Here is a 24,333-nt window from a genome sequence, read left to right on the forward strand (position 1 = left end):
AATCAATTATATCACATATAATTTAATTAATTTAATTATATCATATATAATTAAATTCCCTTTTGTTAATTTGAACATTTCAAACTGACCCAAAAATTGATTCTCAACATGAAACCATTGAGCTACAAAGGGACCTTATGGACCTGTAGCTTAAAGCTCCAACGGTATGTGAATAACTGACTAAACTCTTTAATCACGATATCCACCATCCATTAATTGCCGGTCAATCCACTAAAGATCGACAGTTGCACTCTTCGCACTATAGATATATTTCTGTGTCCATCGAATATAACCAATCAACAGTACGATGACCCTTCACAAATCGCTTGTAAGTACAGTTGGGCCAATTTACCGTTTTGCCCCTGTAGTTACATCTAACTCCTTAAGTACCACATATTCCTCTAATGAACAATACATCAAAGTCCCACTATGAGTGAACTCTTTTTGGGCCATGAAAAGGTTATGGCGCCACATTGTTCAAGCCCCAGAATCAACCCTTAAGGGAGCAATTTATTTACTTACTCATGTTTGGGGGAAGGAGTGAATTTCGTCTTGTGTAGCTGAGTTCCTAGCTCCCCAATAAGACGAATCCTCAAAGTGGTAGATTTGAGTTGGCGATCTGGCTACTCACACCCATGCAAATCAAAGAATCGCCCTCATAGGCAGGAGTTCTCAACTAACTCAGGATTAAGGTCATGTTACCTATGGTCATCCTAATGAAATGAAAGTCTTTGTCATGAACGGTGTTATATAACGAGACTAAACATTTTGTGGTCCGGTCTTATACAAAATCCTTTGTATAGAGTATCCCTGCTCGTATGTTTAATATATCAATGGTCAGGATCAAACCATTTGTAGTACTTTACAACACTTGTAATACTTACAAAGCGGGCCACACTCGTAGCGTCCCAAGATAAGGTTTCCCTTCTTTATCCATATACTACAAACCATTTAGGTTATCACTTAAAACACGATCCACTTGTATGTCTCCACATACATGCTTAAGTTACAACAATAACCAGGGATCTTAGTTTATTGGTTTGTAGTTAATGCAACTAAAATATCTCATATTTCATATACAGTAGTGAATAAAATATCTCATATTATTACATCACAAATGTTTGCCCATACACTTGTTTACAAACTAAAGGACCCTACAAGATTTAAGACATCAACCCCAACACTATTAACTGTCGGTCACTCCACTAAAGACCGACAGCTGCACTCTTCACATTACAAATATATTTTTGTGTCCATTGCATATAACCAATCAATAGTACATTAACCCTTCACAAATTGCTCGTAAGTACAGCTGGGCCAAAATTATCGTTTTGCCCTTGTAGTTATCTCTAACTTCTTAAGTACCATCGATCCTTCTAATGAATAATTAGTTATAGACCAACTAGAATTGAACCCCTCTCTGATCAGGAGAGGGTGTGGTGCCACATTGTTCAAGTCCCGAACCTTTAAGAGAGCAGTGTCTCTACTTGTCCTATAAATAGGGAAGGAGTAAATTCCTTCTTGTGTTGCTGCGTTCTTAACTCCTCAATCAGATGAATCTCCAAAATGGTATGCATATTGAGTCGGCGAATCTGACCACTCTCAACCATGCAGATCAAATGATCGCCTTCACAAGCAAGATTTCACAATCATTACTTAAAAAGGATTTGATGACTGAATACTTTACTGCCTGTTTTGCATCAATAGAAGTTTTACAGAAAAAGCAAAATTCGAAGCAACAATCTAGAGAATCTCTACAAAATTGCAAAACACAAGATACGTTTAACTCTCCCATTGTATTATACATATATCAAGTTATTGGTTAAAGTATCACGAAAAACTTACAAAAGAAACATTTATGAAAAATTTTGGAAGCAATACAACTACATATAATTATTTGGATGCAAGATTTTATAAAGACAACTGAGGAACCTTAAAACAAGACTTAATTACCTACAAAAGAGAAAGTTGCTATGAGAAACCCAAATGGGACTTAAACAATTTTCTCAGTAAAGATACTGGGTGAAAAACTAAGGGTTGACCACCCCACAGTCAACTAACCAAATTAAAAATCTGTAACAAAAGATAGGCAGATTAACCTTATCCAGGTGAGATAAGAAAAGAAGCTACGAAACTGATGATCAAGCTACAATGAAAAGGAGAAGCGATCACAACTTTGTTCTGAGGACGAAGAATTAAGCCAAGAAGCGACCACAACTCTGGGGATGGAGAATTACAAATTTACAGTTGATGTCATCTGAATGTCATATGTGTTTTCCCTTGTCCAAAATTTGGTATCAACACGTATACCTTTTCTTTTTAAGCATGTTGATGTCACATGAAAATCAGATTTATTTTTTCCTATCCAAAATTCGACATCAACATGTGTACTTTTTTCTTTTTAAGCATAGAACCAACTTCCCATCAAAGAATGGGGATATGTGAACTAACTTCCCATCAAAGAATGCATGTGTGCGCGCGTATGCGTTGTGTATGTTGGTAGCTTGTTCGATCCTTTAACCCAAAAACGACCATTTTGGCTCTCAACTTGGATTGCACAATGTTTTCTTCAACATCTCATATTCTTGAACTATGAAACTACCGCTTTAAAGTTATATGATGATTTAAATTTTTTTATATCCATTCGCTTATATGAATGTACAACATAAACAGAGGAGATAGAAGAAATGGTTGAATGAAAAGAGATTGGAAAGAAAATTTTTATCGGCATTATTTGCATCTTTTAACGCGAGTAAAAATAGAATTTCACTTCTCAAAATGTTGAACAATTTTTTTTTAAAAAGCATGTTTTTTAAGTAGAAATTTTTAGTTTTTAGTAATCTAACTATTTTTCAACTTTAAAAGAGGTCTAATAAAATGTTCAATTATATGATAAATTAGTATTATAAAAAAAAAAAAAAAACAAAACAAAATGATACAATTCTTGCAGGTGAGATTTTTCTTACCATGATATATTCCATCAATCGTCACGATTTGTCATATGAAGAAAAGAACTCCACTTGTCATCGTCAGGGACGAAATACAAGGAATGGTGCTTGGTCGTTGTGGATTTAGAAGAATAAAATAACGAGGATAATATTTAAAGAGAGAAGTAAAACGAGGATTGAGAGAGAGGAAGAAAATGAAATATTAAAAAAATGAAAAATTACATTAAATAACATTTTGTCTAATTTTTTGGCCAATCTATCAAATAATCTTACAACATTTGGTCATATCATACTAATATTTTTCATGGTATAGATTAAATCATAACAAATTGTAAAGTACGAGGATGAAATCGTTACCTGTTAAAGTTCAATGACTAAATTATTACCAATTAAAGATTAGAAACTAAATAGTCACTTTGATAAAAATTGAGGAACGATTGTTTTTTTAACAATTTTCAAAATCTCTTTATTAATCATCGAAGGAATATTATTTTTTTAGAAAAAATAAAAGAGCAAATTGCAAAAACTATCTTAAAGTATTATGGTAGTTGTAATTATACCCTTAAACCTTTAATAGTAACAATTATGCCCCTAAATTTCTAAAAACGTTAAAATTGAGTCATCAAACCTACAATAATTTTTAAAATTGAACCTCAAACTTATACAATTATTACAATTTATACGGTTATGTTAATTTAAGGGTTTAATTTTAATATTTAGATAAAGGCAAAGACTCAATTTTTAAATTTAAAAATTCGAGGGTATATTTGTAACTATAATAGTAAATTAAGGAGTTTTTGCCATTTTTGCAAAAAAATAAAATAAAATTACATTGAGACGTCGGTGAGATGTTAATTCTAACAGGAACAAGGAAGCAAAGACGACGACTTTGACCTTTTACGGTGGTCCGCTTCGCATACGCATCCTTCTCACTCTCTCTCTCTCTCTCAAGAGACTCAGAGAAGGACTTGTCCGAATTCTGAAGAACCAGATCGGACGGCGTAATTCTTGTTTTTTGCTTGATCCGCTTCATTATCATCTCCGCATTGTTGTCCTTAATCGCTTTTGCAGATCTTGTCGGCGAAACTCTCATTCATCTCGCCGGTACCCGTAATTCACCACCAATCATCCTCAGGTACTTCAATTTCTTCTTCTTCTTCTCGATTCCTGTTCTCTTCTGCAATTACGTCAACTTCCGCTATTGTAGTCATGGAAATTGTGTTTTCAATTGCGAATTTTGCGCCCTCGAATGATTTGCAGATAGGAAATGGATGTCGACAGTTGGCGCTGGGGATTGGCGTTTGATCAGTGGGTAGAATTACCGGTGGCTGGTTCTCGACCGCCAGCTCGATATAAGGTAAATTCTATGATTCCATGTCGGACTGTGTTGGTATTTCTTTGCCTTTGTTACAATTTTGTAAGTGTTGTAGATTCTCGGGGCAGTCTTGATTGTGCAAGCTAATTTCGGTGATTTCATCTGTTTACAATAGCATGCTGCAGCGGTTGTTGATCAGAAACTTTACATTGTCGGTGGAAGCCGTAATGGCCGGTATCTCTCTGATGTTCAGGTATTAAACGTGGTAGTCTACTTTGGTTTTTGTTCATCTTCATTGGATTGATGGGCGTTTGTCTATAAACAGGTCTTGGACCTCAGCAATTTGTCGTGGTCCAGTGTTAAACTTCAAATGAATCCCGGTGTCGAGAATTCTGATGGCAATGGTAGCCTAGTTGAGGCTCTTCCACCCATTGCAGGGCATAGTATGGTAAGGATTCTTAGGCGTGCTTATTGGTACAGTTATTACATTCCTCATACCATACCTATGTTGATTCATGTCAATGGTCATCTGATGGACTGCTTGGTTAATTTAAATTGGCAGGTCAAATGGGATAAGAAACTCATCATACTTGGTGGAAATTTAAAAGGATCATCTGATAGAATTTTGGGTTTGTGCTCTATGACCTACCTTTATAATATTTCTTAATGTTGTGCTGCTATGAATAATGTGGTGTTTCTACACTGCAATATGTTTTTTAATTGGATTCTGGAACCGTGTTCGCTTTGTATGGTCCTTGCAGTTCATTGCATTGATCTAGAAACACACACATGGAGTGTTATGGAGACTGCTGGAAACATTCCGGTATTTTACCAAACTTTTTAATGATGTGGTGTAGATTCAATTCTGATGCTGTGTTAACATTTCAAAAACTTTTGCTTATACCCCACCCTTCAAAATGCTCTTGATCGTATTGCTTATGAAGTTGTTAATATTTCAGATTGCTCGTGCTGGACATTCAGCAACTCTTTTTGGTTCCAAGATCATAATGTTTGGTGGAGAAGACAGTAGCAGGAGGCTTCTAAACGACATCCACGTTCTTGATTTAGAGACATTAACCTGGGATGAGCTGGAGGCAAAGTAAGTATTCATTCTGCTTGTCTGGTTAAGTATTTGTCTACTTTTTGAGACCGCTTCATCATTTTCCTTGGGTTTTGATAGGCAGTCACCACCGGCTCCAAGATTTGATCATACAGCAGCAATGCATGCAGAACACTACCTCCTAGTTTTTGGTGGTTGTTCTCGTTCAGCCTTTTTTAGTGATCTTCATGTGCTGGATTTTCATACCGTGAGTATTTCCTCTTCTATTTCCTTTTGGCATTCATATGTTTTCCTCATTGAATTGATTGTGTGTATGACTCGACCCATTGTTCCCTTGGCTTGTCTGTCAATTTGTTTACATAAAGAAAAAGATAAGAATATCTGTCAATATTGATACTATGAGTTTTTATTGTAACACCTTTGCATACCAAGTATTATACTTGTAAAGTGCAATGTCCTATATAGAAATCATGTTAGTCAATACTAGTCTTGATATGTTTATAATCTGGAACTACTGTGGTTGGTGCTTTACTTTTGGCAGGAATAATGATTGAACTGAAGTTTTGTAGTTGTTGTGGTATTATCTGTTTAATGAGTGATTATGATTCTTCTGGAATAGAAGAACATGAGGTCTCTTGAGCCACAGATTTTAACTCAGTGTCATAGAAGTTAGGGTCATTTCCAAATATATCTGTACCACCCAACTGACTTTCCAAGATATTTATCATGACGAGTCAACTGTAATAAAGAAACCATACTCTTAGCTTTGCCTCGAAGTTCATGGTTGGAATGCTAGAGCATCAACTATTTCAGCACAAGGTTGCTTCATTACTGGAAAATTGAAAGCTGGCGCTCAAGATCCAGCACAAGGTTGTAGCCTTCCTTTGCTTAACATTTTTGGTCAAGCTATCCAATTCTCCTTTTGTTGGTGGCATGGAACTTTATGGTTTTAAACCACTTGTAATCGTCCATGGCCAGAATCTACTGTCACTATCTGCTTATTTATAAGTGACTTTGAATCTCTCCTGGCTATCCCTCACTGCCTTCAGTATTTGATCTTATCATATGTTAGAAACTACAACCCAGACCTCTGCTAGAAGTATTGCATAGTGTCGCCCTCCTCTCACTTGTTTGTTATAGAACTTACCTTTGATAGGTCCTTGGGCTATTCTTTGTCTCATTTTGCCCAGGTAGACTGTAGAGCTCCACTAATGGTGTTTATTTTTAATGGTTCAGAGGTTGTAATTATAATGATTCTGTTCCCCTTTAACCATTCGAAGTAAATTTCTATTTTTCTCATAATAGACCTAAAAAGTATATTTTCCCGTGGAAGGAAAATGAGTTGGGGTCGAAGTAGGAATGCTGATGAGCAATAAATAATAAGCATTATAATTTTATGCATGCTGCAGATGGAGTGGTCCCAGCCACAATTACAGGGTGATTTGGTGACTCCTAGGGCAGGTCATGCTGGTATAACCATTGATGAGAACTGGTATATAGTCGGTGGTGGTGATAATAAAAATGGTATTTGGAGTTTCTTAAATTATTATATAAGCTTTAACAAATTAATTTACTAAAAGATTATTATGAATTTGTGGACATTCCTTTACAGGTTGCCCAGAGACAATTGTGCTAAATATGTCCAAGCTTTCTTGGTTAGCTTTGACAAGCGTAAAGCAAAGAGAACCCCTTGCTAGCGAGGTGATTGCAGAGTACATTCCTGCCTAGACTATTTCATATGGATTTTTCCATTTTATCATGATCATACGTTGAACTTTATCTGATGGTTGCAAATACTTGATACTAGTTTTGATGATAACATCTTGAAATCACTTTGATTGGACATGGTGTGTAATGTGCAACTGTTCTCGTCCTTTTTCTTCTCTTTCGTTGCAGCACCCTTTGTGTTTGTTGTATGCCTTTAATTTACTGGTAAACATGAAATATATTTGACTTATTTTTATTCCCTAGACATAGGGCACACGCAATGCAACCATGGTCAGTCCTCAAAGAAAAAAGTACTGGCCTGGAATTTGCATTGATATCCAAGTACTGGTATTTCTTGTATCAGCGAAGAATCTAGGACTTGAGAAGCATTTTGAAAACTTTTGTTTTTGTTACTGATGAAAATTTTGTTATTTTTATGGAAGGAGTTTTGATTGGGCACTTATGCAGCTTCTGTGAAGACAAGTTGTAACCCTAGAAGCAAAACATACCATGTAGTGTCGTAATGAAATTTTATGAAGTCCAAGTATATATCCTTGTAAATATGACAGAAAGAAGCTATTACTATTTCCAATCAAATAACGTTTTGATTTTTAAAAGGAGTCATATATAAATATTACATGTACACTTAAAGAAGTGTTTTCATTCTTTTTATGCTCTTGGCGTGATATGATTTTATTTCTTGAAGTTTAGATTTTTGTAGGTAGACAAAGGGTCCAAAAATAATGTCATCATAATCTACTGATCAGATGTGTACATGCCTACACGGGAAGTGTTTTCTTTCTATTTACTTTAGGTGGTTCAAAGTGTCATTGAATTTGTTAATTAAGATTTCCATTGTGCAGCAACGTAACTAAGTGTCTCTGTCTTCATTAATGTATGTGGTCGTCTTGATATTTTACTAACCACTTCAACTTGGGAACAGGGAATTAGTATTAGTTCGGCTACAATTGATCAAGAGAAATATTTGGTTGCTTTTGGCGGTTACAACGGAAAGTATAACAATGAGGTATGTTCTAGGTAATACATCTCCTCCTATGTTTATCTGAACCCTTGACTTATTTTAGTGCCGTTATGTGTCCTTGTAGGTTTTTGTCATGAGACCCAAACCAAGAGACTCATTGCGTCCCAAGATATTTCAATCACCAGCGGCAGCGGCAGCGGCAGCTTCTGTTACTGCTGCATATGCCTTAGCCAAGACTGAAAAATTGGACTTTTCAATAATAGAAGATGGTGTCTCTAATGGTAGACAAGAAAAGCATTCTCAACCAAATGGTGCTATTGAACTTGAGGCCATTAGAGAAGAGAAAACTAAGTTAGAGCTAACACTTTCTGAAGTTCAAGGTGAAAATTCTAAACTTAAACAAGAGATTGATGAAGTAAACAGCACTCATGCAGAGCTGTCTAAGGTATGACGTTAAGGTAAAAATGTACGTCTTGAGATATTATTTTTTTCATATTTCGTTCTGAAATCTATGGCTTTTTTTACTTTTTATCTCAGGAATTACAGTCAGTGCAAGGCCAATTAATTGCTGAACGATCAAGATGCTTTAAATTGGAGGTTGTATTTCATAATAAAATTAAGTTGAAATTACAAATTTAGTTCACTAATTTGGAAAAGCTAGAATTTAGTCTCTGGAGTTTAAAAGTTAGTTGAAATCTCATAAATGGTCCATAATAAAATCCTCATATATAGTTCCTAGTGTATGGACTATTTATGAGAGTTTTATCACACCATAGAAATTAAGGGGAATTTTTGGCCCATCGACTTCTGAAGTCGGTGTTAAATAACTCAACTCCACCAACTTTAATAGTGTTCACTATTGAAGTTTGCATATTTATTAAGAATCTTCATCTTTCCCTTTTTTTCCTCTTTTGCACATTATCGAAGAACTCCATCTTCATAATTTTGCACTTCTCTTTTACTCTTTTGCACATTATCAAAGAACTCCATCTTCACAATTCTGCACTTCAAACATAGACTTCCTAACTCTAATATATTAACTCCAGACTTCAAAACTCAATTCAGCGTCCTCCCTGTAAGTTCTATTTGTAAACCATAGGGACCAAATTTGCAATTTAACCTAAAACTAAAAGACATCTACATTCCCCCTTCCCATCTCTTGACAAGCTGGGACAATGCATCAGAAACTATCTTTTGAAAATCATATTGATTGAAAGATCTCAACTGGTGCATCCTTTTCTGAGTTTTTTTTTTTCTTTGACCAACAGGCGCAAATAGCTGAACTACAAAAGATGCTTGAATCAATGCAGTCCATTGAGAATGAGATCCAACTCCTGAGGGAACAAAAATCTGCTCTGGAGAAACATATGGAAGCTGCCTCATCAGTTCAGAGACAAGGTTCTGGTGGGGTGTGGCGGTGGATCGCAGGCGGTAACAGCAGCTAGGCCTTGAAACCCTGTTCAATAATCTCGCACTGGCAAGACGACCGCCTTTAAACCACCGTAACACTGAAATTAAGCTCAATTAGAAAATTTTTGGTATCAATCTCTTAGATTGGCAGGTACCAGAGGTGACCCTTATTGTGCAAAAAGGTACACGAATTTGACAGTCGGTACGAAAGATGAAGTTGTACTGTTGTCTTTGGAAACTCTACAGGTAATTAGACTTGTATTCTTTTTCTCCAACATTTGTTGTTATACTTAATTCTTTGGAGTGTCTTCTTTGATTTTGTTTAGTTCTCTTTCTGTTCCTCGTCAATACTTCATTGAAATGTGGGAGTGTTCTTCATCTGGCTATCATGAAAATGATTTATTTTGTAATTCGATTTTGTAGCATTCTGGCATTATGGAAATTCCCTTAATTGATGACAACTGTATGAAAGTTACTGATCAATCTCATAGATGGCTGTTTGATTTCTGTTCCACATTTATAGATAATTTATCAATTGGTTAAAATACCTTGGTCCATACTTTTTTGGATGATTTTAATCTCTATATATTTAAATGTTTGATTTTAATTCATGTATTTTAAATACATCTTAAAGTTAATTCTTTCGAAGTTAATTTTTTATGATTAAATAATAACAAAAAGTTTCATGAATATTTTTTCAATTTTAGTCTGTCACAAAATTAAATATGGTTGATTTTTCAAAAGAATATATATATATCATTTTCTTGTCAGTATTTTCATGATAAATTTAGGCATAATCACATTATATTTCCTTACATAAAAATTATTATTATTTAATCGATTTAAAATTCAACATAAGTACGATATTTAACCAATAATAAAAGTCTTGAAAAATAAAACTACAAACCAAATTTAAGATTTATATTTATGGTATTAAACCAATAGTATTAAAGTAAAAAATGCTTGATCCAAATCTAAATCTAAATCCAGACTGTCCAAAGGATTTAAGGCATTGTTTGGGTTTGTCAAGTCAAGTCCAAGAATTAGTATTAGTTATTTAATTTTATTTATTATTTATTTTTTTTTACAAAATTATTGATATTGCAAGGTTTTATTTAGTGTTTAACTGTCTTTAAAAAATTTATTAATTTTTAACACTTTAAAAAAAGTTAACTAAAAACTACATATATTTAAGTATATCTAAAGAAGAATTTAAAAACATTCTCTTTTTAATATAGAAAATATAATATATGAAATTATACATATATACATATTTAAATTGATTCAATAATAAGTTTATTGAGCCAGCCCTATGACCGATCTAAATATGGCTCAATTAGATCAGCCCATGAGCCAGCCTGATTTTCAAAAGGGTGAATCCAATAAATAAATGCCTGGATGGATCAAACGTTAACTTTGGACCAAATTTAGATTGGGTCTGGTTTGGATTTAAACCAACCTAGCTTTTAGACCAGTTGATGAGGCTGAACCACAAACTAGATTTAAATCAACCAAAACTGAACAGATTCTGGTCTAATAATATTCAACCTAATGGCCACATCCCTCACCCGCTGGAAAAAAATCAACAAATTCAGAGGCAATGAAAGCTTCTTCTATTCCCTTTTTTCATATATATCTATAATAACGATTAAAGAAAGTAGGGGTTTTGAGATCAAAACACCAAAAAGAAACCCAAATATAACCTAAAGTAATATATACGCAGTATAAATGTTCCCTTCTCCCTATAGTGTGTGTGGGGCTATTGCTAGAGCCTTTCACCGCCCATCCAACTATCGTGTGCAAACAGCTCTGTAAACAAAAGAATATAAAGTTAAAAAGGCAAACCCTGGAGATCGGGGCGGGGGTGAGAAGGGGGGCAAGTTCCAGTCCACCTCGGTTTAAATAGTGTTTCGGTGGCGATAACAAATATGCAAGATTGCTGTTCTTGGCTGCTTGAGAGGGAGATTTGCAGCCAGTCAAGCTTTTATTCATTACCACAGCTAATGCTTGATTCTTCTTTCTTCATCAATGTGAATATATGCAACTCCCAACTTTAAAGCTCACTGAAAGTATTAGGACCCAGAAAAGCAGAAAGAAGAACAAGAAGCCTCTTGGCCCCATAGTTCCATTCTTCTCAGATTGTGCACCAAATAATGGCAACTGGGAGATCATGTCATCACTTTCACCTTGATGTCGACGGGGGGCAAGAGAAAGGATGAGGTTGAGGTTGACATCTGCGTTCTTTCCATATAAGGTATTCCCGAGATCGCCACTTGATGTTAAGTTTCTTATATGGATCATTCCAGCAGTTACATGAACTGAACTGGAAGTTTGTGCTGCTGAGTTCAGCCTAATGGCCATATCTTTTGATGGATACTCTGAAGCAAATGCAGGAGGAGCAGGGATGTTTCCTAACATGTAGCTGGCACGTTTGAAGAATGGTGATTTTGAATCTGAAACAACAAAATCTCCTTTATGTATTTTATCGCAAAAGAGTATCTAACATCATGATTCTATTCTAAATATTAATGTTTAAATTTTTGTCTTGAGAATTTCTACCTGAACCTGTTTCAATGGCCGCAGGGTTTTGCTTTGAAGTAGATGCATCATTTATGGATGCCATGGACGATTGTTTTGTAGCCATGAACTCTTCTTCTGCTACCCCATTCACTTTCTGTTCAGAGATTTAGTAGTTTTATTGAAGTTAGATAGAAAAAATCAATATTAGAAATCCCAAGATCACAACAGCAATACTTGGAAGCTAAAATTACCTCTTCAAGAGTTGCTTGGCCAGAAATAGGTTCTTCACTACCCAAAATATCTGACGGGTCAAAAGCCAGCTGTAAGTTGTCATCTGCATCAAAGAATGTAAGATACTCTTCAAGCACGTCGACACCAGTTGGATCAGATTCAACTGGATTTGAAAGATCATTGGCCTCGAGGAATAATTCCTCATTGAGGGCAAAATCATCCAGAATACTTGGATAAGGCTCATCAAGTAAGTAATCAATATCCTCGTGCTTAAAATTGTCGCTTGATTCAGCAAAATTACCACTTGATTCGGCAAAACACCCATCCTTTTCGGAGTTCCCACCCATCCCATATTGCTCTGGTAATTGAAAGAAATCGTCACTTTGCTGTAGCTCAAATGTGTTGCCTGCGCATACTTCTGGTTTATTATCATTTTCAACAAGCACATTGGGTAGCTCAACATGATTGGTAGCATCTTGAAGATAATTTGATTGAGGTTGAGCATATTCAGATGGAAGCTCTCCATCAAAATACTGCTGTCCAAAAAGGAGAAAAAAACATCTTAATTAGCTTGAAAGTTCTATGCATAAGGACATGATGGAATAAATTAGTTAAAGCAACACACTTCCCAACAGATCATAACATGATTCAAGAATTTAGAAGTGGTTTTCTTCTAATACGTTGAGTGTTCTTTCATTACAATTTTCACCTAAAGGCTGCCAACATAAACATAGCACATGGTAATTAACATAACTAATTTCCTTGAGATTGAGGTAAAATTTGCATGCCCCACATTTGTTATACCCAAAATAAATAAATAAATAAAAATAATGTGGGGTGGAAAATGCTTAAGCCCCTTTTAAAATGTTGAATAACTTTTTCTCCTCCTATAAATGCTAGAAAGAAAGGTTTTGCTGAAAACATGACTCTCAAAGCGCTCTTCAATTCACTATTAATGGGATAGAGTACACCTTGAGAAGGCAATTTAGTTCATAATCATGCTTCCACTCATTCTTGATCCTTACCCTTCCATTTACATATGTTTCATATTCAATTCGCAAATAATGGACCACCCTATTTTCTAATTGTAGGGTTCACTAGAAAAACCTAAAGGAAAATCTGAGCTCATTTCAAACTCACTAAGCAGCAGTCAGCAATCAGTAAGAGGATACCGGTGTAGATAATCCTTTGCGACTTTACCGATGACAAAAATTATATTTCTTTTTCATTACAGCAACACAAGAATTTGATACCCGAAAATCCATCTGCGAAATTGAGTAGCAAATAGAATGTCGATATATTGAACATAGCACAAACCTGAGCAATATCATCCACTTCAAAATGCATATCATCATCGACATCCACTACCCCTTCATTGGCCACAACCTCCTCCCCAGGCAGAGATAACTCTTCATCATCCTCCCACTCCTCTTCAATAAATGGAGCTCCATATTGTTCTCCATTCTTAGGGCCTGAACCACTCTTTTGAAATATCCTGCAAAGCACATAAGCATCCTGCCCATCCAAAACAATACCCAAACAATTCAGTTACAACTCATAAGAAAAGCAAGTACATAAACACAAGAACCCCAAGAAGAGAAAACCAAATTTCCTCACCTGCACAACCCCAGCTTTCTCCAAGTCCTCATCCGTAAGTCTGTATTCGTGCATCACCCAATTGCTTCGAGTCCCACGAGGCGCCCGCCCGCTGTGGTAAACAAGAGTCTTCTTCATTCCAACCACTCGGGAGTTATGTCGAACCGGCCGGTCCTTCCCAGTCGTCTTCCAGTACCCATTCTCAGTAGCTCTGTTCGTCCTCGAACTGTTACCATACTTCTTATCCAAAGGACTAAAAAAGTACCACTCCAAGTCCCTGGTCTTCAACTTGGACTTCCCTAAAAACAAAATTCCCAACAAATAACACCTCCATCACCTGAATTCCCAACAAAACATACAAAAATCAAAATGAAAAATCTAAGGCATCTTACCAGGAAGGTCCCAAGGCTCCGATTTATATATTTCAGTAACGGAGATAGGATCAAAACGAAGAGATTTGCCAGAAACCTTGCGCCTAAGGTAATAGCGCACAATTTCCTCGTCAGTGGGGTGAAATCGAAACCCCGGAGCAAGAGATGTAGTAGAATCAGAGCCCATAAGCAAAACAACCAGAAAAATCGAAGAACGATTAGGGTTTAACCGAATTACGAACTCAAAAATCGAAGCGCAAAATTTGAACTGTGATTGAAAACAAGATTTCCAAATCTATCTTCAGGAATTAATCCTTTGATTTTCAATCAATCAGAATCAGAATCAGAATCATATGGATGAAAGAATCAGCAGACTGAGGAAGAACAAAGCGGAACCATTGCCAAAATAGAAGTCCATATTTTCTCCTGTTATTCGTCAAGGGCTCTTTTAAGAGTCTTAAACAATTAAGAAGGTTCGGGAATTAACGTAGCCTAAAATCACCCGTCTGTCACACTTTCCAAGTAAACGTATCGCCTATGGCTGGTGGTGGGAAGGCTTTGGTTGGAAGGCTAGCAATCAGTTTCTTACACGTGGTCAGTTGAGAATCGGTAATTTCACTGTGACGTAATTGCATCCGTCAGATTAATCTTCGTCACCAGATCAAATGTACCAGCAATCCAAGGGTTGTTATTTAACGTCAAAACTTATCTAAATTGCGCTTTTACAAAATTTTAATTGAAACACAGCCAAATAACTTAATTCTAATAGTCTCTTTCTCCATATGCACAAATAAATTTATTTTAATTACTTTTTAAAAAAAAAATTAAAAATTGTCACATGATAATTTTTTATTAAAAATAATAAAGGCGACATAAAATAAATAGGCACGGTCGGACTAACACCTAAATATTTTCTCAATATAATTACACTTCTAATTAAAAAAGTTATTAATCAGTTAAATTACATATTTAATTCTAAAATTCTTAGAATTGTGCTTATTTGATTCTAACAATTACCATTTTGTTTTTCGTTTTTTTAAATTAAGTTGGTAAACTTTATCTTCACCCATAATTTTTTTTTGTTATGTTATTTGCTTTATAAGATTGTTTTCCAAAATCAAACCAATCATTACAATTTAAAAAAATAATTTTTAAATTTTCTTTTTTTCTAGAAGTTAACTGAGAATTTAAGTGTTTAATTAGGAAATGTGAAAATTATGATTTATAATAAATAAGTTATAAGAAAAAATAGTAATTTTCCAATACGAAAAATTAAAAATTAAATGGTTATCAAAGAGACCTAAACTTAATACTTTAACTTTGTTTTTTTTTTAATTCATGGATTTATTGTATATAAAATTGAAAGTTTAAATTTCCAATAAATATAAAATTGAAATTTATAACAAATAGATCAATTAATATTGCTTTTAAAAAAGTTGAATTTGTCAATCACATATTGGCTACTTTCTCCATTGAAAAGATTGTAAAGAAATATTTATTTAGGGATATAAGAGTTATTTACAAAACAATTAAGAAATTTGTAATACAATAATAATATATATATATAACTCAAGAATGTGCTAGGAAAGTTTCCAAAGATATTACTTAATTGTTAAGTCAGAGAAATAAAGGTGGCTAACCTAATGTCGTCATCAATTTTAGCTCTAACTTAACTTTTGACCATTCATTTTTTAAGCTTTATCTTATCAAATTTATATATTTCTTAAAGACTAGGCACCAACATTTTATTTTCTAAATAATTTACCATACCTTGTTAAATGAAGATCAATTTTGTTTATATATTTGAATTTCTAATTGTAATAAATAAATGAAATACACAACTCTATTGTGAGAAGACTCCAACCATAGAAGATTATATCATCTCTCTTTATATATATATATATATATATTTCTACTATTATTTTAGTATCTTTCATGGTTAATTCAAATACCTATTGGTGAGTACTTAAATTTAATTTATTTATTTAGTATAAAATTGGAGAATCAATAGATAGAAGTTCCTTACTTCAAACTTGATAACACATAGTTTATATGAGTTAAATTATACTTATTTTGAAAATTAAAATCTAATCTAAATTGAAAGTAATGTTTCATTTGTTAACTCTTATAATCACGTCAAAAAAATTTTAGCTCGTTTTATTGTTTGATTTGCTTTGGCTTTGAGAATCGTTTTAATTTTACTTTATAGTTTTGGCTCTTCTAGTTCATAAGATCTTTGAGATTCTTTTGTTTAAAATCTCCAAGTGATTAGTTGATGTAATTAATTGTGACTTTATGGTTCTGCTCTCCCATTCTCTAGCTTTTAACGATATTTTTTAAAAAGGAAAAACGTTTTGGGCCAACGACTAATAGTGGCCCATTGGATGCCTATTTACAAGTGGCCCAAAATGTTTCACCTTGGATTGGTAGATGATTGGCCCATTGAACGCCTATTTACGAGTGGCCCAAAACTGACCCAACTTATTTAAAAGATCTAACAAAACAAATAGCAAAATAGGAAATTTCATTTTAATAAATAACAAAAAAAAGTTTTGAAATTAGATAAATGGCAAAAATATTTTCTAAATTATTAATTTTAAATTTTTAATTGACCAAAACAACCCTATCAAATCTTACTTACTAGTAAGAGATAAAATTAAAATCCTAACTACCTAATTTCATTGCCATTAAAAGGAAAAAAAAATAAAACATATATAATATTTTAAAACTATTTAATTAAATTATTAGAAAAAATCTAAACCAATCATGTAACCATCTATTAGTAGGCATGAAATAGAAATCTAACATTTTTTTAAAAAAAGAAAAAAAGAAAAATATGCTTTTAACTTAAATTCACAAAACTAATGGGTATTTAAAGTATTTGCATATAATTTGCAATTGATTATTTTTAAAAACTAATATTATTCAAAGGCAATCGATAAGAAATATAGTATAGGTATATTGCAAACTTTAGAAATATAACAAATATAACGTAGGAATATTGTAAACTCTAGAAAATATAACAAATACATTATAGAAATTGCAAACTCTAAAAAATATAAGAAATATAGTGTTATTATATTGCAAACACTTCTGCAAATATTCTATATGCATAAATTAGATTTACATTTGCCAAAAAAATAATAAAATAAAAAAATCATAAACTATATTTTAAGAGTTTATTACAACTCAATGTGTAGAAAACATAAATAAAAGCATAAGATTAAAATGGAAAATTTAAAAATATAAGTAAAATTAGAAAATTTTTTAATATTCAAACCAATCATTTACGATTTAAAATATTATAAACTCCTATGAAAGAAGCATAATTTTCACGTATTTTCTTAAAAATTGAAATATGAACCAAAATAAGAAAAATAAATCATGGCCATGTGAAACTGCCTAATGTTCATGTCAAAACAAAATCACTAAGATTAAAGGACAACAAAATTGAAAAAAATCTCAAATTTATAATCAACAATCTAGGAAAGAAATTAAGAAAAATCTATAGAAAATTTAAGAAAAATCTACAGAAAATTGAAGAAAAATCTATAAGCAATGAGGTATGAGTTTAGAAAGAAACCCTAAGGTATTAGAATCTAAAGATAAATAAACGTAGTCATGATATTACCTGCATTGGTGGGTCTCGGTTTCATGATAGGCGGTGTGTTATATGGGATGTGGAAGAAGACGGAAAAGAAGGAGGAGAGCAAGAGAAGAAAGAAGATTGAAAATGAAGGAATTTTTGAAAACTAGAATATCAGATTTAGATACATAAAGATTTTTTTCTTAAAAAAATTTAGTTAGATTCTATTTCGAGGGTATTTTTTGGAATACAATATTCAATCTACACTTGGAGTATGTGTGATTTGTCAAAAATCTTATTAATTTTGAATTGTGCCAAATATTCAAACAAAACCAAAAATTTTGCTATATTATCCAATTTTCCTATTTAGGTTTCAATTGGAAAAATGGAAAAAGTGAAAACTAATAAGATTTTTAGCAAAATCAATGGAGGTCAGGTGAGCTGCCTTGGATTTGTAACATATACATGTAATTATTGAAGTTCGATTTACTAACATTTAAACACAGTATAATTGTAAATCCTTGAGTTATAAGTTTTTAACGGTAAATAAATACAATCCTAGATTCTCAATATTTTTTCATTTAAACAAATAATCCTAATTTTTCTCTCCAAATATTTGTTTGATATCGATATTTTTTTTTTTTTTTGTGCATATTTAGTTTTATCCAACCATTTATTGTTTTTTTTAAATAAGTTTTATCTCAATGTTTTTTCATTTCTTTATACATTTACGTGTTTTTTTTATTCCTTAGTCTACCTTGTTTTCATGTTTATCACGTTTTGTTTCGTATTAGATCTAGTTTTATATTTGTTCATCTTTTTTTTTTTTTCTTTTTTTTTTTTTTTTTTCTAGTTTTTAGTCTATAAAACTGATTTTTCATCTAATCATTTTTTTTTAATTTCTTTAACTATTTGTTACAAGATTCAGTTTTATCTAAATCTTTTTCATTTGTTTATATGTTTATCTTTTTTCATCTTACCTTCTTATCACATTTTATTTCATATTAGATTTTTTTTTTTTTTCAAGTTTTTAGAGTGTATTTTTATCAAGTTTTATCTAATATTATGTGACGAACCGACTTTTCGAGATCTTTAACTAGCATCACTACTTCATGAATGCAAGTTTAAACCAAAAACATTACAACCTTTGATGTAAAATTTATGTAAGCAAACACGACAATTTTAAAATAATTTATAAAATAAATAAATAAGCTTTTGTTCAGGATCCCCTAAAATGGTCATAAAAGGATGGAACTGGTACTTCACATCCTTATCAAGAGTTAAGAATGTCTCATCGTAGTGGGAGGGTCGTGCAACAGCCTGACCAGTACATGGATTTAATTGAAACTCAAGTCATCATACAAGATGATGGCTTAGAGGATCCATTAACTTTCAAACAAACAATGAATGATGTGGATAAAGACCAATAGATTGACGCCATGGACATGTAATTTATGTATTTCAATTTTGTCTGGGATCTTGTAGATCAACCTGAAGGGGTAAAACCCATCGGTTGCAAATGGATCTACAAGGACCAAGCTAGTAAGGTACAGACCTACAAAGCAAGACTTGTAGCAAAAGGGTTTACCCAAAGTAGGGGTAGATTATGAAGAAACCTTCTCTCCGGTTGCCATGATAAAGTCAATTAGAATACTCTTATCCATAGCTACATTTTATGATTATGAAATATGGCAAATGGATGTCAAGATAGCCTTTCTGAATGGCTATCTTGAAGAGAGTATTTGTATGTCTCAACCAGAAGGGTTTATTGATCAGGGTCAAGAGCAAAAAGTTTGCAAACTTAATTGATCCATTTGTTGGTTGAAACAAGCATCTAGATCTTGGAATATGAGATTTGACACTGCGATCAAATCTTATGGCTTTGAAACAAACATTGACAAACCTTGTGTATACAAGAAAATCGTTAACAAAACTGTCACTTTTCTGGTGTTGTATGTTGACAAATTCTATTCATTGGGAATGAAGTAGAATTTCTAGATGACATTAAGAGATGGCTGGCTACGCAATTCCAAATGAAAGATTTGGGAGAAGCACAGTATGTTCTTGGGATCCAAATAGTTTGGAATCGCAAGAACAAAACATTAGCAGTGTCTCAAACATCTTATATAGACAAGATGTTGTCTAGGTATAAAATGTAAAATTCCAATAAATGAATGTTGTCTTTTAGACATGGAATTCATCTGTTTAAGAAACAAAGTCCTAAGACACCTCAAGAGGTTGAGGATATAAAACGAATTCCATATGCATCAGCAATAGGGAGTTTAATATATGCAATGTTGTATACTCGTCCCGATATATGCTATGTTGTTGGAATAGTCAACAGATTTCAATCAAATCTTGGATATGATCATTGGACTACCGTTAAGAACATTCTCAAGTATCTTCGAAGAACGAGAGATTATATGCTCGTGTATATTGCTGAGGATCTGATCCTTACTGGATACACTAATTTTGACTTCCAAACTGATATTGATTCTAAGAAATCAACTTCGGGATCAATATTCACTCTGAACAAAGGAGTTGTTGTGTGGAGAAGCATCAAGCAAAGTTGTATTGTTGACTCCACAATGGAAGCTAAGTATGTAGCTGCGAGTGAAACAGCAAAAGAAGCAGTGTGGCTCAGAAAGTTGCTGACTGACTTGGAAGTAATTCTTAATATGCACTTGCCTGTCACCCTCTATAGTGACAACAGTGGAGCAATTGCAAATTCAAAGGGACCTCGAAGCCATAAAAGATGAAAGCACATCAAACGGAAGTTCCATGTCATTAGGGAGATTGTACACAGAGGAGACGTGATTGTCACGCAGATAGTCTCACAAGACAACTTAGCTAATCCATTTACAAAGCCCTCTCGGCTAAAGTGTTTGAGGATCACCTAGTAGGACTAGGTCTACAAGATATTTATCACTAGGGCAAGTGGAAGAATTTATGGGTATCTATTGTCCTAGTTTATTGTATTTATACATTTTGTTCTCTAAGTGTAACTCAACATTGTATACATTTGTATATATTGATCAACTGGAGTTTTAGTCCAAGTGGGAGTATTGTTGGGTTTTATGTCCTAAAACTTGCAGTTTCTAAAAGATAAACATATTCTATAATCAATAAACTTATTATTGATTCTATAAATTGCATACGTAAAAGTCTAAATCCAATCAACTAAGATCCATGGCTATTATATGAATACTTGAACTTTATGTAGAGACATAGAGATGGATCAAGTTTGAGTAAATAGCCAAAACGGTCTATAGTACATGATTAAGGTTGGGTACCTTATTCTGGTAACACTATTGGATGCGGCCTACTTTGTAGTTGTTACAAGTTGTTGTAAAGATACTACAAATGAAGTGATCTAGATTCATTCATGTACTAACATGAGAAGCGGGGGTGTCCTATACAATGAGTTTGCATAAGACCGAATCAAGAAATAAGTCACTCTTACTTTATAACGTTGTTTACTGTATAAGACTGACTATTTCATATAGATGACCTAGGTAACTCGATCTTAATTCTAAGCTAACTATGAACTCCTGTTTATTTGAGATTATCCTAAGATTTGCATAGGTGAGGGTTGGCTCAATAGCGCGGGCTCAATAAGCCTTCTATTTTAGGGGTAAGGTGTAAAACCCAAACCCTAATTACTTCAAGTAAGAGTAAGTAATGTGATGTCTTCTAATGAGCTAAATGAAGCCATGCCTTAGGAAGGGTAGAAGAAGGAAGCAAGAAGAAATAGGCTCTTAGGTACCTGAGTGTAAAAGTAAGACAAAACTCGGCTAGGCTAAGGAAGGTCATGCTTGATGATGAAATGCATAATAAATATATGAATGAGATAATGTCATCTAATAAGATGTAGTGCTGAAGTAATATTGTGAGTGAAGTTAGAAAAAGGAGTTTTGCTAAATCCTAGCCTTCATCACCAATAATGGGCCAGGTGGCACAAGGAGGGTTCATGTTGGATTTTGTGCGGTAATATAAGTAAGAAGGTCGAATTCATTGGGTCGGTTTTGGACAAACTACTTTTGTGTAATTCCAATGGCATTCGAAAGCTCTGTGTGTCTATTTTCTATAGCTAGGTTGTTGGAAGGAAAACTCGTTGGAATAAAGTCGGAGGGGCAAAATAAAGATAAAGGATTCGTTTCTCGGGTGAATTTGGGCCATCAGTGAAGAATTGAAGTTCTAGGACAAATTACGAAGCGTTTTGAGCTAAAATTTTAGATAATATTGTTAACTCAATTATCAACAAATTTGTAGAATAGAACTTTTTAAGATGAGGCATGGAAATCGAGTTATATAATTTTGAAGTTTGAACTGGAAATTGTTGAACAAGCAGGTAGCTGCTTGAATTGGGGCCAACGATGAAGTTTTGAATCTTCAGATTAAACGACGGGGAATTTTGAGCTTAATTTTAAGGAAATATTTCTAACTCAATTCTAAACATGTTTGTAGAAATAAGTTTCTTCAAAAGAGGTCTGGATTTTGAGTTATGAATTTTTAAATTTGTAACAGAGAATATGTGCATAAGCAGACAGCTGCTTGGGAAGAACAAACAAACAGCTCACCGTGGAGATTATAGCGAGATTTTATGATGAGGATCTCGCTAATGAAGGAAATCTCGCTAATTTTGTGATGAGGATCTCGCTAGAAATTGGGCTAGATCTCACTAGAAATTGGGCTAAGTATCGCTGGTAAGGTGAGTATCGCTAGTATTGCTGATCTCGCTCTAGAGGATCTCACTGGTATCGTTCTAGAGGATCTCGCTGGTCTCGCTCTAGAGGATCTCGCTGGTATCGCTCTAAAGGATCTTGCTGATATCGCTCTAGATGATCTCACTGTCCTCGCTCATGGGGATCTCGCCAGTAAAGCTATCTTTGTTGATGAAAGTTCCTTTAATAAATAAATTAATTGAGGTATTTTACTAAGAATTCTAAGTAGTTTAACTGAGAATTATGTCCTTTCAGGCCAAGAGGAGCTAGAAGAGGCGTATAATCCGTTAAGAGGCCAACGAGTTGTGAGTGACTATATGATGACTTACTGTTTTAATGATTTAGAAACTATGATCTCTTTGAAGATATTTCTCATACTAAGTGTTTAAATGATGTGCCAAGCAACATATTTGTGAAACTGTTTCTCATGCTAAGTAAAGCCTGTTTTCCATGGAATTGACATGATTTATATATGTTATCTTGTCCAAATACTATCAGTATGTTTAAGTAACTCCATTTTTATGATGAACCAGTATGATGGATGAACTAGTATGATGATTTGAGCACTAAGCCTTAGTATTCAACTAAAGGTTTATGACTAGTTATATGACGGATACTGAAGGCACAATGGAAGGTATTCTTTCAACTAAAGGTTTATGACTAGTTATATGACGGATACTGAAGGACAATGAGAAGATGTTCTTTCAACTAAAGGTTTATGACTAGTTATATGATGGATACTGAAGGATAATGAGAAGGTATCCTTTTACTAAATGTTTTGACTAGTTATATGACGGATACTGAAGGACAATGAGAAGGTATCCTAAGGATACTGAAGAACAATGAGAAGGTTTCCTAAGGGTACTGAAGGACAATGAGAAGGTATCCTAGTCAAGTACCTAAGGTATGACGGTTACTCAGTTATAACCACATGCACGTAGGTAATACGACGTCGAGGATTGAGCAAAAGGGTTCTTCCCTGACTAAGGTTGGCATTGAGGGTTAGATCTAATAGTTCACTCTCAACTAAGGATAATGGTAGTCATATCTTCTTCTAGCCTAGAAGGATAATTTGGAAATGTTAATGCTTATGAATGTTTATCAACGCATGATGTTACTAATGTATGAGTTTTCCAAGTATGTTTTCCATATCTAACACATGTTAATAGTTTTACAAGCTACTTCAACATGATTTAAACCAACTTATTTCGCAAAGTATGAAGCATGCGTTAGGGTTAAAGCGAAGGTCGTATGAAGCTTGATGTACTATGTTTTAAATACCTAAGATTGTCAAAGTACATGCATTACTATTCCTAAATATACTGAAAGGGATACTGAAGGTAGGGAAGGTATCCTAAAGAGTTTTCTATGCTATATTTGAGAACTATTCTTTAAATTCTTTTTGAGAACTTGATAGCTTGAGTGAGCCAGATACCAAAGGTAAGGAAGGAATCTGAATAAATGTACCTAAGGTGTTGATGGTACATAGAAAACTCCGTGAGCACGTAGACAGGTCTGAATGAGAGGCCGAGGTATGGGTCTCTTAGCCGATAACAGACGTTGGGAGCTAAAGCGATGTATGCTCATTCTCAATGGAGGAATAATGATGTTAATGGTGGTTTTAAAGGTTATATGTACACGTTTGTTTGGTATACTCTAGTTTCAGTATTATGTTCTCAAGCTTTCGGTTTTAAGCATGAGATTTATATTTTTATTAAGTCACTCACTGGGTTTCTAGTTCACGTTTTCGAATGTTTTTCTTTTTTAGGTAGCGGTCAGTTCCCAAAGGACTATTCTGCTGCTACTCTGCCACTCAAAGAAACAAGTTGAAGGAAGCGTAATTGAAGACCTGTATTAGTTAGTATACATGTGTCTGTCTAGTG

The 24,333-nt window shown here is 33.7% G+C and overlaps 2 protein-coding genes across 5 annotated transcripts; one reads left to right on the plus strand and one right to left on the minus strand.

Annotated features, from left to right (window-relative positions):
* The first annotated feature begins 3,815 nt into the window (after window positions 1-3,815).
* On the plus strand, window positions 3,816-9,929 carry LOC120076679 (acyl-CoA-binding domain-containing protein 4). Of its 2 annotated transcripts, none has more exons than XM_039030575.1 (14): window positions 3,816-4,083; window positions 4,209-4,305; window positions 4,379-4,516; window positions 4,589-4,711; window positions 4,826-4,892; window positions 5,025-5,086; window positions 5,223-5,362; window positions 5,444-5,570; window positions 6,733-6,847; window positions 6,936-7,024; window positions 7,974-8,057; window positions 8,137-8,457; window positions 8,550-8,609; window positions 9,281-9,929. In XM_039030575.1, the coding sequence occupies exons 4-14, from the start codon at window positions 4,634-4,636 to the stop codon at window positions 9,455-9,457; spliced, it is 1,320 nt and encodes a 439-aa protein (XP_038886503.1). In that variant the 5' UTR covers window positions 3,816-4,083; window positions 4,209-4,305; window positions 4,379-4,516; window positions 4,589-4,633; the 3' UTR covers window positions 9,458-9,929. The 2 variants fall into 2 exon arrangements, with proteins under 2 accessions (XP_038886503.1, XP_038886502.1); XM_039030574.1 differs by having other exon boundaries at window positions 4,439-4,516.
* Window positions 9,930-10,901: 972 nt separating this feature from the next.
* Window positions 10,902-14,603, minus strand: LOC120076678 (NAC domain-containing protein 78-like). 3 transcript variants are annotated; one of them, XR_005481603.1, is made up of 7 exons: window positions 14,162-14,327; window positions 13,791-14,068; window positions 13,491-13,688; window positions 12,194-12,709; window positions 11,982-12,096; window positions 11,315-11,875; window positions 10,902-11,231 (listed from the first exon to the last, which is right to left on the minus strand). XR_005481603.1 is itself a non-coding variant. In XM_039030571.1 (6 exons), the coding sequence occupies exons 1-6, from the start codon at window positions 14,325-14,327 to the stop codon at window positions 11,448-11,450; spliced, it is 1,701 nt and encodes a 566-aa protein (XP_038886499.1). In that variant the 5' UTR covers window positions 14,328-14,603; the 3' UTR covers window positions 10,902-11,447. The 3 variants fall into 3 exon arrangements, 2 of the variants coding, with proteins under 2 accessions (XP_038886499.1, XP_038886500.1); XM_039030571.1 differs by having other exon boundaries at window positions 10,902-11,875; window positions 14,162-14,603; XM_039030572.1 differs by having other exon boundaries at window positions 10,902-11,875; window positions 12,194-12,706.
* Window positions 14,604-24,333: the final 9,730 nt, after the last annotated feature.

Source organism: Benincasa hispida, chromosome 4, assembly GCF_009727055.1.
Source record: "Benincasa hispida cultivar B227 chromosome 4, ASM972705v1, whole genome shotgun sequence".
Taxonomy (NCBI): Eukaryota; Viridiplantae; Streptophyta; class Magnoliopsida; order Cucurbitales; family Cucurbitaceae; genus Benincasa; species Benincasa hispida.